At 42.0% G+C, this 17,098-nt stretch overlaps 1 protein-coding gene across 5 annotated transcripts in view; it reads right to left on the bottom strand.

Moving 5' to 3' along the window:
* ZNF804A (zinc finger protein 804A) overlaps positions 1–17,098 on the bottom strand; it is a 229,914-nt gene that overhangs the window by 78,515 nt on the left and 134,301 nt on the right. For 3 of the 5 annotated variants that reach the window (XM_072931621.1, XM_072931619.1, XM_072931618.1), the window contains 2 exons: positions 9,585–9,715; positions 3,836–7,217 (listed from right to left, as the gene is read on the bottom strand). In XM_072931621.1, coding sequence (XP_072787722.1) covers positions 3,953–7,217; positions 9,585–9,715 — 3,396 coding nt within the window. In that variant the 3' untranslated portion in view covers positions 3,836–3,952. Of the gene's footprint in view, positions 1–1,357; positions 7,218–9,584; positions 9,716–17,098 lie in introns of those variants that run through there. The other 2 variants (XM_072931620.1, XM_030277906.4) reach the window with 2 other exon arrangements.

Raw genomic sequence — 17,098 nt, forward strand, 5'->3', positions numbered from 1 at the left:
ACCTTACTTACAAAAAGGAGCTGTCTTCAAAATACATTCACATGGTCATAATGTATTGCCTTAATCTGGGGCAGTTAACAAAACCCTGGGTATTGCAGCACGAGTGATTTTTGGTGGTTACAAACATAAGCCAGAAGCTGTACATAAATTTACACCAAGGAAGAATCTGAACAAATATATTTAAAGCTGTATTTTAACTGCAGCATATGAAGTAAATATTATCATAACGGAAAACAAGTATTTTGAGGGAAAAGCACAGTTGTAGAAAATAAATATGTCAGAAATATTATGTCTGTGTGATCTGTTGTATTAGGAGCACATCATCATGTACAGGAGTAAAGAAAATTGGATGTTCCAATTGCCTTTTAAAGCTTTGTTTCAATACCATACCCAAAATGACTCTTACAAGTGCAAAGAGCTGATAAGCTAATAAAAAGTTAACATTTCAGTAAGGAAGACATTGCTTCATGACCATTTTGTTGTTTGATTAATCTGAAAGGTAAAAACGTTCTCACTCAATGATCCTCCACACAAAGTGTTTCCTTTACCAAAGTCTGTGACCTGCAGGTTCTCCGTGGGCCACAACCCATCGCTCACTCACGCAGAATCTGAAATCTGGTGATTTCCCCCCAGCAATTAACAGCTCTTACAGCTTCTAGATTGTGAAGGAAACCAAATCACAACCCCGTTCTTTGCATATATTGTCACCATTTTAAAAGTTCTGTGTACTTACAGACAAAAGAGACACAAGACAAGAGCCCAGTTGCTCCCAAGTGTCCCTCACAACGTTCCTTAATGCCCAAGAGCTCCTCTGGACCATTATTTCATGGCTCACATTACCTGAGAAATGGAATGTCCCCAGGAAGGTCAGTCTGGGCAGGCTGGAAACTTTCTAAGGACCAAAATAAAGATTTTCTTCTCATCTCAATGGAACAGACTGCCTTTTCAGAGCTGCTCTGGGAAATCACAAATTCTCTAACCTCACATAGGGCTCGATCCCAAGGTCTAATTCTGTTGCCCTTTGGGAACAACACTTTTACTGCTTGCACTAGGAAGAAATCCCAGTAAATTCTAAATTTGGCAAAGTGGCCAGGAGGATAGACAGTCTAGATCTGTGCAAATTTGTAAATTGAGAAGTAAATTACTTAGATTTAAGGAATTGGGTAGAATTTATTTAGAATTATAAAAATTCAATTATTTATGACTTGCAATAGTTTTTGTTTCTAAATTAGATTACCAATTTATGGAATAAAAATACACATTTAATCTAAAATACTAGATAAAAGATACAAAAGAACTACCCTTCTATAACTTACTAGAAGTTATGTATTTAATAATAAATCAGAAACTCAAAAGAATATTTCATTAGGTAATTTAATTTAGTGTGTTCAATTTGAAATTTAACTTATGATTTATTTTTATACTGCTTTTGCTTTTACATATGAAGTCACATATACAAACAGTTCTAGCATTAAAGGCAATACCATCTTAGAAAATTATTACATTTTATGGTTATTAGTCTTTTATTTTAAATAGTTTATACACTATTGAACAGCAATTACAGTAGATAATAAAGAATTGTGCAATGTCTTAAAACTGTTTAACAACCTAAAATAATTTAAATTGTAAGGAAAAAGAAGAACTCAAAGCTGTTGGAACATTTTGGTGAAAAAAATGTGGACTTCCAAGTTCACAGATGAGATTTTTCAATGAACATTGCAACTGAAAATTTTTAATTGGCTGTTTTTATTCTGCCAGAACGTGCAACCGTATTTGTGTTATGTGGATTCTTTTTTTTTCTTACTGTACTGCTCTGAGATGAGATGGATTTCGTCCTTGATGGGAGATCAGAACGCAGGGCACAGTGTGTGCTGGCTCCCAGAGAGGAGGGCAGAAGGGCAGAGGCCAGGACACGTCACCCAAGGGACCCAAGTGACCCAGGACAACCCTCCCACTTCCAACAGAATCCAGTGCTCGGCCACAGGAGGTGGTGGAGACAAACACCTTGTGCAGGCAGACTCTTGAAATAAAGGAGTATAAAGTCACTTAGTCCTGTATTCTTTAGGTACCGTGTGAATAGAAATGGGCATCCACCTGAAGCTGGACCTAGGGAAAATATGCCTTCCCTCTGGCAATACAGGGGTGGGTGCACCCCACTCCCACTCCCTGCTGCATTCTCAGGTGGGGAATCTGGGCACTCTCCAAAACCTGGCTGCTCATCTGCTCTTCCTTATCAACTCTTTGCCTTTTAACACAGATTAGCCCTTTGCAACCATACAATGTGGGAAACTCACGTCCCTGGAGCAGATGACTCTGTAATCACAGCGGCAAGATGTTGTTTACCATAGTTTTAATGTAATATTATCCTAAAATTGCAATATCCATACAGGTAAGCTCTAATGCTATGGATGCAGAAAATAAGATCCAGATATATATGTTGTAAGATATAGCATTATTTTGCAGTTAACGCCTGTAGCTATTAATATGCAATGTATATTAATAATACTTAGAATTCTCTATTCTTTCAGTTCTACTTTATATGAATTTATTATAGTATATAAAAAGGTGAAAAGAAGTAATTAATTGGGAGAGCCTATCTACCTTTTATTATGGAAGGCCTACTTCTAGCACTAACCTTCATGCTGCAAATCCTTGGCTTCACTCACATGATAACACTTCATTTTAACTCAGAGGGATGGCTCCATCTCAAAATGACTTCTGCTTTTATTCTGGACCATCGCAGGCATGGCTCTGATATACCTCATGCTAAAGCAAATGAGGAGATTTCACCAGCTAAAGCTGGGTGAGATCTGACAGCAATGAAAAGGCTGCAGAGGTAGGGAGAAGTCTCTGAAATACAGTTAGAAACAATGGCGGTATATTATTACTTCAATTAATCTCTACTCTGTGTTATTCTGCTTCTTTAGTGAAATGCTGCAGGAAGTAAGGGGGTGAAGTGAGGTAAGAATTTGTATCAAACCCTGGTGGGTTTCCTGACCTCCCCTTCATGCTGTTGTGCTCCTGCTGCCTTCAGACACTGCCCAGCAGCAAAGACCGCTCTCCAACAGACCTGTGGGCCATCAGAGAAATGGCTTGGTGGAACCAAGGCTCTACCTTTCCACTACAAGCAATATTCCATCAAAACCAAACTGCTGTCAATATTGGCCTTTCTTCCCCTTCCATCACCAGCATTATATTTGTTACCTTGCCTTTCTGTGGTTTAGTATAAAAGGGATCAGCTCCACCAGTCAGCAGTGTGTGCACATAGTACAAGTGGGCAAAATTTGTCACGGTGACATCAAGCTGCTAACACGAACACATCTATTACCCTTTCTCTCTGGCTTGGTGAGACAGCTGCCCTTGAGGTATTGGCCTCTGAGCCTTCCTGATAAATCACTGACGTGTAGGAAACCTGGTTATCCCAACATAGCAGGGGGAGAGGATGCTATTCAGCTGCAGAAGGATATGGAAGAACAACATCCATGAGGCTTATAATGAAAGATTTTTGATATACTTAAGTAGTTAACAAAAATTTATTGCAAGAGATAGTTTGTCACTAGATTTACAGTTTCAGAGAACATAGTACAAAACATAGTGCATCAGCTTTGTCTAAACATTAAATAGGTGCAAATACACAAAGATAAAAAACAAAAAGTGAATACTTTACAACATAAGTTATAGAACTATAAATATATTTTATATACATTATACATATTCTAAGACATGATTTTCACATATATATATATAGTTCATAATCAGTATCAGACTATTCAGTGCTTTAGCAATAGTATAGGTCTGAACTTGCCATGAACGTCCGTTGCATCATTATACTTACAGTAAATGCTTCCCGAGGAAGGAGGGATTTTAACCACTTTAGTTCCCAGAACCGCTTTGCAAAGCTCGGGGCGGGAGGACTGCAGAAACAGCAAAGGCTTTTCCCCGCCTGGGTGTCCTAGAAGAGCGGCTGCAGGGGGATGACAGCCGGGTGCGGGGCCAGCAGGGAGGGGAAGACGGCGTGCGGCAGCGGGGGCAAGGCCAGCGGGGCGGGCGGCAGCGGCGCGGGCGGCAGCAGCGGCAGGTGCGGCGGGGCCAGCAGCGCGGCGTGTCCCGCCGGGCACAGCCGCGGGGCCACGGCCACGGCGGGCAGGGGCGCTCTGGACAGAGCCGGCACCTGCGACAGGAACTGCTGGTGGGGCTGCAGCAGCTTGAGCGCGCCGCCGTGCTGCTGCAGCACCGTGTGCTGGATCGTGGTCACCGAGGCGGAGCGCAGCGGCGGCGGCGGCGGCAGCGGCGGCTGCACGGCCGGCGGGGCGAAGGCGAACTTCACTTTACCCGACAGCACGGCCTGCGGCACCATCTGCTGATACGCCTCCGACGGGAGCTCCTTGAACTTCTCGGGGCTGTCGGGAGGGAATAGCAGAGTCTGCTCGGGCAGCGGGAAGGGGGCTATTAACTGCTCGGTGGTTAGAAAGGTGTGAGTGTTCACGTGTGCTTCTTTGAATGGCAAGGGCGGCGGGCTGCTGAAGATGCCGGGGTTACACTGCACCCATTCACCGGCCACCTCGCCCATTTTCTCGTGCGGTAGAGACTCGGCCAGCTCATAATGGCAAAGATAGGATTTAGGAGCGCTTTGTTCCAAGTGCCTGTTGGGGACGGGAACTTTGTAACGAGCTTGACTTTCGCGACTGTTGGCATGTTCCTTTTTCTTTCCCTCTTGGGGAGCACCCTGTTTGACAGCAGCTGCTGGAGCGCTCTGCTCAGGGGCGGCAGAAGCAGCAGAACCTGTGACGATGCCATCGGGAAGCGCGGCCGGTGCGCTCTCCATCGCTGCGCACGCCGCTGGTTTATCGTCTTCCAGCACCTGCGGGCCAGCACTTTCCAGAGGCGACTTGCTCTCCTCCAGCTCCATTGTTTCATCCCTATCTTTTGCATCCGCATCTCTAGGAGCTGCACTAGTTTCCTCTAGATTGTCTTGAGTCAGTAAGCCCCCCAAAATATTTAACGTAGAATTCGCAGAATTTTCTTTGGAAGATTCAGAGGTCTCGCTTTTTGCATTCCTGTCAAGGAAAACGTGATGGATCCTAGTCTTCCTTTTCCTGCGTTTCCCTTTTGCCTTGTGATAGGCACCTACAGCATGTCCTTGCCTTAGATATTCCTCTGCTGGTAATGCCTTCCCACATGAGCTTTCATCCGAGGAAGAGGAATAGGTGTGCTGCCTCCGCTTGCGGTGGGGTTTCTCGGGTTCTTCTGTCAGAACACTGTAACCTCTCTTTGTGGGCTGGTTTTGGCTCAGCCCCTTCTCCTCACTGCATTGTCCTGAACATTTATGCTCTGGGCTACAGCTTGACCTGTTGGCTTTCCAGCTACAGCATGTTTTAGAGTGCCTGAGGCTGTGCCTCCTGGAGCTCAGCTGCTTTGCCTTCCTCCGGGAGCTCGCTCTGCTCTTTCTGTGGGGTCCCTTACAACCATGGTGATGGCCACTGTTTTTTGCACTCCAAAAGTCACACCAGCCTCTGTCCCAGTGTATGTGATCTGATGCAGACACAACTCTCTTAGGACCATTTTCAATGCCAAATTTTGGCTGTGACTGCTGCACCTCACCTGCACTTAACCAGATATTTCCTGCATCGTGCCTGCACTTCTCTGCATTATTTGGGAGGTGCTGATATTTATTTTCATCTCTATAAGTAACTTCTTTTTCAGTAACTGGAGACATCTCCATTTCTGCTACTGTTGTGTCTCCACAGTGATGATAATGACAATGACATAATTTTCTTCTCCTTTTCCGTTTTCTGCTTTTGTGAAGCCATTTTTCATGGCCTTCTTTGATCCAGAATTTGTTGTATTTCTCATCTATCACAGTGTTTTGTCGTAAGGGGTTATGAGATATGTGATACTTTTCTATTTTTCTAATCCTGAATGACTCATCCAAGGACACTTTGTTTTGATTTTTTGCAAGGTCACAATTTCTGAAGAGGGAAACATCACTTAACAGGGGTATTGTATAGTTGCACACATTTTTATTCACTTCTACTTCATAATCACCACACTCTGAAGTAGGTCTTTTTGTAAAATCTGAGACTAAGATATGATCAGATTCAGTTTTATGGTGCAAATGAGGTATTTTTGGTTGATGCTTGGGCTTTTCTTGGCTTTCACTTGCTCTTGACGACTTAAAATCAAAATATAAAGGATTACAGCTATAAGAAATTGATGGGTCTGTACTTGTGTAAATTAACATTTCTGATGGCCACTGAAGAATATTTGATCCATATTTGCTAAGAACAGGAACAAAGGGCTGACAGGGTCTCTTGTATATGTCCGGTTTGCTCTTTGGGGCTCCACTACCTTCTTCAGAGGGTGATGGAACTGCTGCATCATCCCCCAGATTTTTTCTTTCAGTTTCAGTTGCGGGTGGATCACTGTTCCCACCATTACAACTTTCCTCTGCAACATCCTGCAGAGAGGAACAATCCTCCACAAGTTCCTGCACGGGAGCTCTGTTTGCCTGCAGCTCGTGCCCGCTGCTGTCCAGGGGCAGGACCTGGGCACTGTCTGCAACCAGGGCCAGCCTTTGGTCCCCTAATTCGGCCGTGCTAACATCCACACCGTGGCCATCCGTGTCTGAGGAGAGCAGCTGCTTCGAGTGGGACATGGCAGCAGGCAAAGCTGGGCTCTCCAGCACGCTGCTCCCTTCACTGGGCAGCTCTTTTGACTCCTGAGCTTCAGGAGCTTCTGCTGTGTCTATGCATTTTTCCACCAGTGGGTGAAAACAGTTGTGTTTCTCCTCAGGGCACACAACTATTTCTGCTGCTGAAGGAGACTGAAGGTTACACGTTCCCGGAACAAACCTACTCCTTCTGCTAAATCCATGCTCCATGGAGGTCTCTTCATTAAACTCATAGAAAACAGCAGCTGAAGACTCCAGTTTGACTGCTGCTTTCTTAGGAAAAGCAAAGGAGAACCCAACTCTGTGTCCTTGAGTTCCTTGAACCTGATCTCCGCATTTGTTAGGGTCGGACTGATGACTACCTGCATCTCCAGGAGCAGAAGAAATAACAGAAGCAATGTCTTTGCAGTTCTGTGCATCGTGCATTAGTGTACAGCTGAAATCCTGGCTCTTGGCAGAATCTACGGCAGCACTTTTGGGGATGTCATTGCAATCATCTCGCACAGTCACTGTGGTGGATTTGAACATAGGGCCGCTTCCAGGAGCACTAGGAAGGAAAATGAAACCTTGAGTCAATACTGTTCAGAGAACTGCTGACAGAAACACGGTATTACACTGGTATTTAAGGGAGCTTTTTAAGGAAAGAGGAAGACTCCGTAGATATGTATATTTAGACAACAAGAAAATGCCATCTTTTATAATAAAGATCAGTTGACTAGTACTAAAAAAATGGATGAGTAAATATTATGCTCCGAGCTCCTTCATGTGAAGTTATCAGCTGAAGGACTAATATTCCTACAAAGTAGTTAACTTTTCCTAGACACGCTGGCTGACCAAAGAAGAAACTATCTGTCTCCACAGAAATCTTGCTTCTCCTCCCAGCAGACCACCATGGTTACACTATTACTACAGATTTCAGTTTTACATTCCTTCATGTTGCAAAATACATTAAACCAGAGAGTGCTTCATAGAGCACTTCCCACGTAGTCATCATTCCAGTGACTGCTGCTCTGCCCACAGGCAATCCCCCAGCAGCTCCCATCCTATTTGTGTGCACAGACCAAACCATCGCCATCTCAGCATTTTCTTTCATGGAGAAATAAATCTGGGGAGAGGATTTCAGTTGGCAGAAGTTAAGTAAGTGATTCATCCCTCTTGAGAAAAAAATTTATCACTGTCTACTTCTGTTCTTCATTTAATGTCCTCTTCCCATCTGTTCTATTTGACTTAATAGGAAGCAAAGGGGAGAGCAAAAAGTGTTTAAGCTGACAATTTTCCAGGATCCACAAAAACTGCTCAGCACTAGGAGTAATGGACCTCTGTTAAAACCATTTGTTTGTTTGTTGTAGCCAAATCACACTGTCTTACAGTGCAGAGCAATACTCACTGATGAGTCACTGGTAAAGCTTTCAAGAGTCATTTAGGACCCCCAAGTAGTGCTGAGATGAAGAATAATGTCTTTATCCTATCAGGTCTAGAAATTAAAGTAGAAGTTTTATGAGAAAGGAATTCCTCACGAGAATTCCTGACTCGCCCAGTTCTTTATAAATTTGAAATGTATATTAAACCCACACACAAATCCTTTCTTTCACAGAACAAAATGGTGAACTTCTACAGAACCAGCCTAGATAATGCCAGTTTAAAATATCCTATGTGTCTGCCTATGTCACAGCTCTAAGGATGCAAAGCAGTAGTAAATAGCAATAATGAAATAGATAAATCGGGCTCAGATAGAAATTCTCCTTCAGGAACGAGCAAAAGGATATTTAAAAAAACCCCAAATAATCCAGAAACAACAAAGGTTTGAAAAAATCTGTGCTTCATTAGCATGGAAAAAGGAAAACAGTAAGTTCCTCTTTCCTCTTTCTCATGCAATATGCAAAATTCAGGTTTTGGAAGATGTTTAGGAGGAATGATACCTAATTTACTCAAGTATAAAATATAAACAGTTAAAACACTCATGGAGGAGAAAGAGTCTCCACATGAGTTATCACCAGAAGATTAAAAAGTTAAGTGTTGTGTCTCTCCTGTCAAGCAGACCCCACAACATTCATGTCTCCTCCACCTGATTTTGTTTCAGGACACTGCCCACCATCCAAACTACCAATAAAGAGATTATTTCTGAATAGGAGCTGCAGCTTAGTTGGACTTCTCTGTTAGCTCATCTTTTGGGGGGTGAAGGCTGAATAAAGAGAAAACATTTGCACATGAACATCTACATTTTTTCCTTCCTTTTTTTTCTCCAGAGATTACACTGTGACAAGCATATATTTTTTTCAGTGGTTTATCAGTGTCAGAATTGTGTCATATGTTGAGAATTCAGTCACAACAAGCAAGCTCAACACTAATTTCAACAGCCTGCCTAGATACAATACCAAAAAAGAACAAGTAGCAAGTACTCACTTTTGCAGAGGGAAGTAAACACTCTGCTGAGCAGGGGAAAAGGAGCATTTACCTTTTAATGTAAAAAAAAATCTGGCTACTGAGATCTAAAGCTAGGTTTCTGGATGCTTTCCCAGGCGAGCATTTTGAAAACGAAATCGCAGAGATCTGTTACATCCTAGAGAGACAGACTGTGTTCCTCACCTCATCAATGAAGTAGTGTCAGCCTGCAAATGCATGACCTAGTTCACTCAGCTTTCAACCAAAGTGCCTGGTTTTATGAAATATATATGAAACACATCTTTTTTTTAAACTAAAAATATGTGTCATTTTAGCTCAGCTGAAAAAGCACTGTTAAACATTCATTCCTGCACACAGTGTGAATCAAATACTGTGCACAGAATGCTACCAGAACACTCTAAAAATTAATGTGTGTGGCTACAGCCAAGGGTCTCCTGCATCCCCCAGCACCAGCTAACAGTAGAGGGCTTATTTAAAAGTATATTTTCTGTTTGAGCAGCTATGGACTTACCAGGTTCTCTCTTTCCTTAGCTCAGCTAGCTTGTGCAAACGTTGAAGGGCTTTCTCCTGTTTTCTTTCATCTTTTCGTGACTTAGATGCTACATTTCGAGCAAACTCCCTCTGTTTCAGTTCCTTCAGCCTCTGCAAGAAACAGCCACATAATGCACATATAAACCCCTGGGATGAGAAACACTGTAATGACTCTTACTTGCTGGGAAGTGCCCACAGCATCAATTATTCCAAACCTATCCATTCAACAAATTTCAGGATTTCAAGGGAATAACCAAAATACCTAGAGGTAGGTTAGCCAGGCTAGAGAAAACCTAGCAACTTTTACTGTAGTTTTTGTGATGATGTAGATCAGCCTCAGTAGGATGAGACAAAGTTCACCCAGAATTCTGTTCATGATTCCTCCCCAAAACATTCCCCACAGCATAACTGCTTTTTGAGATATCAATAAAAAATGAGAGCAACCCAGGTATTTTTCTGCAAGGACTCTCAAAAACCTATTGATCCCCCCCCAGATGATATCAAATCTGGAATTTTTCTGCCTGAGATGCTGGGCACGGCACTTGTCACCACTGCTCTGCGGAAGGTCCCTGTCTTCAGGGACCTTCAAACTCTTCCCTTCAGCTTCCCACAGTCCCTCTGGCTCTTCCCTGCCCTGTTATCAGCATGCCAACACCTGCAAAATTCCTGAGACCTTCTGCACTGCCATTATTAGAGCTCTTAAAGGGTCCTCACCCAGCAGGGATCTCCAAGGGATGTAATGGACAGAGAAGTGTTGTGTTCTGAAACAGGGAGATTGTCCCTTTGCAGGAGCCTGTGTTTCCTGCTCTCACTGGTGTCTTACACAGCAGTTGTGTTGGAACCCTGGATGCTGAGAATTTTGGGCTTTCTGTGCTGAAAGGCACAGACCCACAATAGAACACTGCATTTGACCTGAGGCTGTGGAGAAGGCTTCCAAAACTGATTAATAGCACTGGGATTACAGGTGTGTAGTTGGTTAGAAGTGTGTAATATCACAGGATGGAAAACTTAAGAGTTTGGGGTTTTAGAATATAGAAAAATATATGAAGCAAGATAGATGTTTTAGGGCAGAGGCAGGTTGTTCTTTTTCACCTTCTTCTTTCTTCTTCTTCATGGGTTTGGGTGATAGTTTGGAATTGGACAGAAAAGTCCACATTGAGGGTTTTGAGGGGTTAGTTATTGGGTAAGAAGGGAAAATAATCTAGGTGTCATTTCTTGGATAGTTTAGTCTTAAAAGACCTTGTAACACGAGATATTTGGCCATTTTATGCCTTGCTAATGAAAGGCTGCAGAACTCATGGCTGTGAGGCTGTTTTGTTGATAAGAAACAATAAACACCGGAGTCTGAACATGAAACACCATCTCAAGTGCCTTCAATCCCGACCTTGACACAGTTCTGCAGATACAACCAGGATCTCATGGGATTTTATCTCCACCCTACTTCTTGGAGGGAAATGGAAGTGCTCAGCTCTGACTCTCCACACAAAAAGGGAATCTTGTTTTCTTTACATCACAGAAGGACAATATGCAGGGCTGTCCTGTTCTTCATGCCAGCAAAATGTATTCCAGTAAGTCCCAAACCCCGCTGGTCCTCAGTGTGCCCTGATTATGGCTCACAGTCTGATGCCATCATCTTACAAAACAATTATCTCACAATTCTGGGAAGAACCCAGTAACTTGCCACCCCCTTTCAGTGTCCAGGGCTAATGACTGACTGTGAATAGTGGCTACAGTGATTTGTAGAAGCAAAAACTCTAACTTCAAATTGTTTGAGGGGTGTTAAGATCTTTTGTTACCACTGCTGGCACACATAATAGATACATAGAACAGAGTTTGCAAAACACTGTCAGCAGTGTCCTCCTGCTCCTTCTCAATTCTTTTCATTTCACCCCTTTTGTGAATTTTTCTTTCCCCTATTCACACATACCAGCTGGCTCTTGGTGACACATGGCTTAGTTTTAGGTGATTCTGCAAGGGGCAAGCAGTTGGACTCCATCATCCTTATGAGTCCAACCCAGCTTGAGATATTCTTAGAGTCAGTCACACACTGAATTAGTCTTTGCCATTTTGGGTGACGGTAACACTACTTGGGCAGTCCAGTCAATGCCAAGAAATAAATATGGAGAAACAGAGAAACAAACTTGCAGAAAAATAAGTGCCACTCTCTATTTTCAAGTTTTGCATTCTTTTTCAAATGCCTGGATATCCTTGATAGATAGAGAAAACTAATCTGAAATGTAATCACATCTTCCACCATTTATATTTTTTAAATATCAAAATTTTCTACTGATAAGAAATTAGTTTTATTGTGCTAATACAGTATAAGGTTATAAGTACACTCAAAACTAGATGTATGATATCTTTTTTCCCAGAAAAAGAATACTTGAAGTGTGGAGCATCTTTGTTGAACATATCTTACCCTTCTGCACTCTTGTTTTCCTAGATATCATGATGCTGACCCTGCCTCCCACCAGCCACTCATGAAACCTGAAGTACTTCATTTCATAGGCAACTTCTAAGTACTCAAAACACAAGAGAAAAGATGAAATTTCCTACTTCCCCTCCTCACCTCCAGCCCTTGGCACTTAAAGAGAGGATTTAATTGCATTTTGTGGAGCTCAATATTTTTTCTGTGTTTTTCCCCTGCAGTGCTAAGCAAAGAAGTAAGTGAGAAGTAAGGGAACAAAAGGAAGATAATAGGGTGCTGCCTCACACAGTTTAGAAAGGAGAAGCTGAGGTGTATACAAATCCATAATCACCTCCCAGCTGCAGTACTTTTCTGCAATTACTGGGATGATTATAATTAGTGATTCGAGTCTGACCAGATCCTGAACCCTTTAGTCTTGCTAAGTGAGCAGCACTCCACGCCTGTTCTCAGTTTTTAAGTAATTAATTTGTTCTCCTTGGATGGCTACAAGTAGGGGTGGCACAAGTTTTGTGCACTCAGCCTTTGCCTGCTCTTCTCTTCTGGAGAACCCAGAGCTCCCCTCCTGTCAGACCTCCTGGTAGGTACAGCCTTCCTTTCCTGGACAGAAGACTGGTCTTAGCAGAAAGTGGGCGACTTTGGGCTTTGTTTCTTTTCTTCTCACAACTGGAATCTCAGTCTTTCATGCAGTGCTTTAACAATCTGCAAAGAATATACTTGGCAGCTCCTGAGGTCTTTATTCTGCAAATGCATGTCTAAGTGGAATTCCTCCTACTTCTAAACCACAAGACATGCACCTGGTGCTTCAAAAAAAAAAAAAAAATCTATTTCCTTTAAATAAAAGATCACCTAAATGAGTAACTGCCCCTCAATTTTTTTTCTTTTTTTGATACTGTAGCTGTTTTCTACTTTGTTTTTTTTAGCCATGTGATGAACTATCATCACCTGCATTCCCTTCCTGCACTCAGTCACGCTTGGGATTGCTGGCACTGCATTTATGCTGCCCTTAGTTGGAAAAAATTGTTGGTTTCACTTGAATTATGCAAATGAAAATGAGATATTACCCAATCATACCATTAGTCCATGCATTCTTAGCACCAGAAAGACCCACCTAAAGATGTTCAAAGTAAATAGCAGCAACAGAAAAACAAGTGTGACTTGTTCCTATAAGCCATCTTTTCCTTATCATTTTTCTGCCTTTGCCTGTGGCAGAGCTGCTCACTAATGCTAACTTCAATAGCTAGTTTAATGCCTGTAATGTTTGGGTTTTTCCATGGATCAGTAGGCAAATAATTAACAGGCAGGGATACTGTATTGAATTCCCTCCTGCATTTTCCTCTGCTTACAAAGCAGCTCAAAAACCTGCGTGACCCAGCCAGCAGAGTTCAACCAGCAGTTCACAATGAATAATTAAATGACATTTCTCCAAGAGACCTCAGTGCCTTCATCATTATCCTGATACACTGTATTGCCACGTTGGAGGTGCAGAGCACGGAGCCCTCGGTTTGCAAATGACTTTGCCCAGCCTGAAGGGATGGGAAGCCTGACCCTGACTCTCCAGCCTTGTGAAGTGATCCTGCAACTGGGCTGCTTTCTCTGGGAGCTGGATTATTTTAACAATTCTAACTGTAGCACAGGGCCTGAAGCAGAAATATCCCAGCTATCTCTAAAAGACTGTCAGGTATCTTAGTACACCTGGTACATCGTGCTGAGCTGAGGCTCGTCAGTCCAGATGAAAAGCAGGATTTTACAGAATCCTGTGTATCTATGCATGGATGGAACTCTCCAGGAGATGGCCACAGGAGCTCCAAACTCAGGTGTGGCTGCACTTCACTCACAGACACAGAGTTTTGGTATTCCCAAACTTGCTGAGGAAGACAAGTGTAAGAAAAATCAAGGGAATCCTAAGAGGATTTCTAACAGGACCCCATTCCTGGTCTCTTCACTTCACCCTTGTCTTCCCCATTTACATTTCATTTCAGCATGCTGCTTTTCAAAAAGTTTCCTAATTCTGAATTTCCCAGTTCTGGTTTTCTTAATTACGGGTTTTCTATTTCTCCCCTGCATTTTATAATAGAGAAGCCACAAGCCCAGATTCTGCTGCCAGAGCCAGGTGCCTGAAATGCCCCCCTGGATCAAATCCTCTCAAACCAAAGACACATTATGGCATTACATGCACTTCTTACATTGTTATTACAAGACTTCTGCCACACTGAGAAGTGGCTGTTGGCTTTTCATTTTAAACTCAAGATTTAAACACTTGTGGCATTAGGCCTTTAAACTAATGGACCTTCAAAACACAGAGAAGGCATTAATTAACATATAGACCCAGGACAACAAAAGCATGTAAAGGCTGAACAGTGAAACACAATGTACATGAATACTAGGGCATTAAGGTGTTAAAATGAAAGGGAGGAAAAAAACCCAGACATAAATAATTTTATAACTTTGAACATAACTTAATGTTGTCAAACCTGACTGAAGAAAAGCAGTGAGATTTTTAACAAAGTTTATGAGACTGAAGGGGAAATCATAACAAGCATCAGGATTGATAAAGGCTCTCTCTGTGGTGCTAATTTCTCACACAAAAAACAGCCATCCCACCAGCACAAAGGCATCATCTAAGGACTGCTTATTCAAACAGGCTCTCATAAACTACCCTTGCAAAGCTTATCTAGGAACAACTTTAACAGGGTCAGGAACCAATGGGATCAGTTTTTATAATAGCAGAAGTCAGAAAGATGTCTGTCAGGGGATTTCAGGGCAGTGAAGTTCAGATATTATTATGCTAATTCACTTTTGACCTTAGATTAAAAATTAAATTACATGGACTTTTACAATGCTGAAAATACATAGCCATAAATTCATTTTCTGATCAATGGAAGTATAAAATTACAGAATTTAACAGCCATGACATCAAATTTTGATGGTTTATTGTCTTCTCATTTTATCAGGAAAAATGACTCTATTCCCAGTAGTCACTGAATCATTAATTTATGTAGTTTTAGCTTTTAAAAAAAATTCATCAAAATAAAAGGCCAAGTCCACTCCTTCTCCACCTGCCCAGCAGTGACAGGCTGGGATCATGAAGACATGGGATATTCAGTGCTGCATGTGCATCTCAAGTCCAGCAGGAGATCCCAAGTTCCTCAGATCCTGTCCTTTCTATAACTCCATTTGCACCCTAAAAAACTGGAAGTCCACTGCAGCTCCTTCCTGCCCTTCAAAAATTTCCTAATTACCTAAAAAGGGGCAACATGGGTTGGTAGCTCACCAGTGTGGTGAAAGTGGGACAAAATTGGCATTTGGATTTATTTTTTAAAAAATCTCTTCCCTCGAAATCTATACATGATACAAAACATATTTTTAATAAAGCTTATTTTTTGCTTGTGTTCAATTATTTTTTAAAAAAAAACCTTTATGATATGTAATGAGTATTAATATGAGTGTTGCTTGGCTTCCAGTGGTGATTTTAGAAGCTGTGCATATTCTCCTCTCTCTGGATGCTGCAGGACTGCTGGCAGGAACTCCCTCTTAGCTGAGATGGGATACTGCTGCTTTATGTGAATTATGGTGTGGCAAACAGAGTGACAAAAGCTCATCAGATAAACACTTGTCACACCAAAGCAGATTAGTACCTTTCACAAAGAGCATCGAGCTTAATCAATTATAAATAATAACTGACTAGAACACAGCTCACGTAACACCTGTAAACGCTCAAATGGGGAATGAAATGTGCCATTTACAGCAGAAAACATTGCTTACTAAGATGTAAAATGCACATATTTTCCTTCTGTCTTCAGTGGTTTGTGAGAACATATATATATTTTACTGTTCTGAAGCTGGAAGCCCCTTCATACAGCACAACAGGACAGCATCTCCTCCCTTGTGCTCTGATCTTCAATTCTACATACTTTTCATGACAATAGCTTTCATATTGTTATTTTTAAAAATAAATTCTCCTCCTATAAAGATTAGAGGAAAAAAATTCAAGTCCCAAGAAAATGATAGTATAATACCCAAAAAATTATAATATCCTGTTAGTGCTGCAGGCCTTCCCTAGCAGAAGTTACACAAGACACATTATTTTCACAGAAAGGAGAAATGAAAAAGAAGAAGTGAGCTAAGAAAGAAATTAATAGACTTTTTTCCCTCTTTTTCATGCTGCCACCAAGGAATTAATTGCTATGAAAGAGAAAAGGAACAAGAGGGTTTTTTAACAGCACTCCATGGGAAGTTGCTGACAGAGTAAGGGAAAGCTTCCTGCCACGGGGGTGGCAAAGATGTGACATTCACATTCTCTGGACAGAGAGACATCATTCTGTCTCTCAGGATTTCTTGGAGAAGCACAGGGAGAAGAAGAGAAAACAATCTTTATCTCTGCTCCTGTGCTTTCCCCAATGGAATGTGGTGTGGAGATTGTTTACCTGCAGTGATTGCTGGGTTGGATTCTGGTGAAGGTGTTTGGGTTCAGTGACCAATGGATCCAGCTGTGGCTCGGGCTCTCAGCAGAGAGTCACGGGTTTGAGTTAGTTAGGTGAGTAAGAAGTAAGTCTGTAGAACAGAATAGTATCTCTTCAAATAGTATAGTTTTAATAAAGCCTCTTGATCTGGAGCAGACATCGTCATTTCTTCCCTGGATCTGGGGTTTGCCACATTTCACTATACCAGGACATGTCACCACAAGGGGCTGGGGCATCTCCAGCACTGCAGAAATTCCAGAGTTGAATGTGAAAATCCCCATTTACCTGACCTTGTCTCCACTCCTTCCAAACACTGTTTGTAGGATTTCTGTCTTGTGCAGGAGTTACCTCCTCACATTGTCAGTGTATGGACCACACTGGCCACTCACTTTTGCTTTCAAGAGGCCTTTAAAAAATAACATGAATCTATTGCTGGCTGAGCAAGAACTTTCAGTTTGTTCTAAATTACAAACTACTTCTGCCTGCCTCTGCCTATGGCTGTTTGCATCTCACATTGAGCTCTGAAATTCAAAACTTTTCTTAAATACCAAGAACCCCAGGACTTTGCAACAGAACCACACTGTAAATGATGAGATAATAAGCCCT

This window comes from Taeniopygia guttata, chromosome 7 (assembly GCF_048771995.1).
Source record: "Taeniopygia guttata chromosome 7, bTaeGut7.mat, whole genome shotgun sequence".
In the NCBI taxonomy this organism is placed as follows: domain Eukaryota; kingdom Metazoa; phylum Chordata; class Aves; order Passeriformes; family Estrildidae; genus Taeniopygia; species Taeniopygia guttata.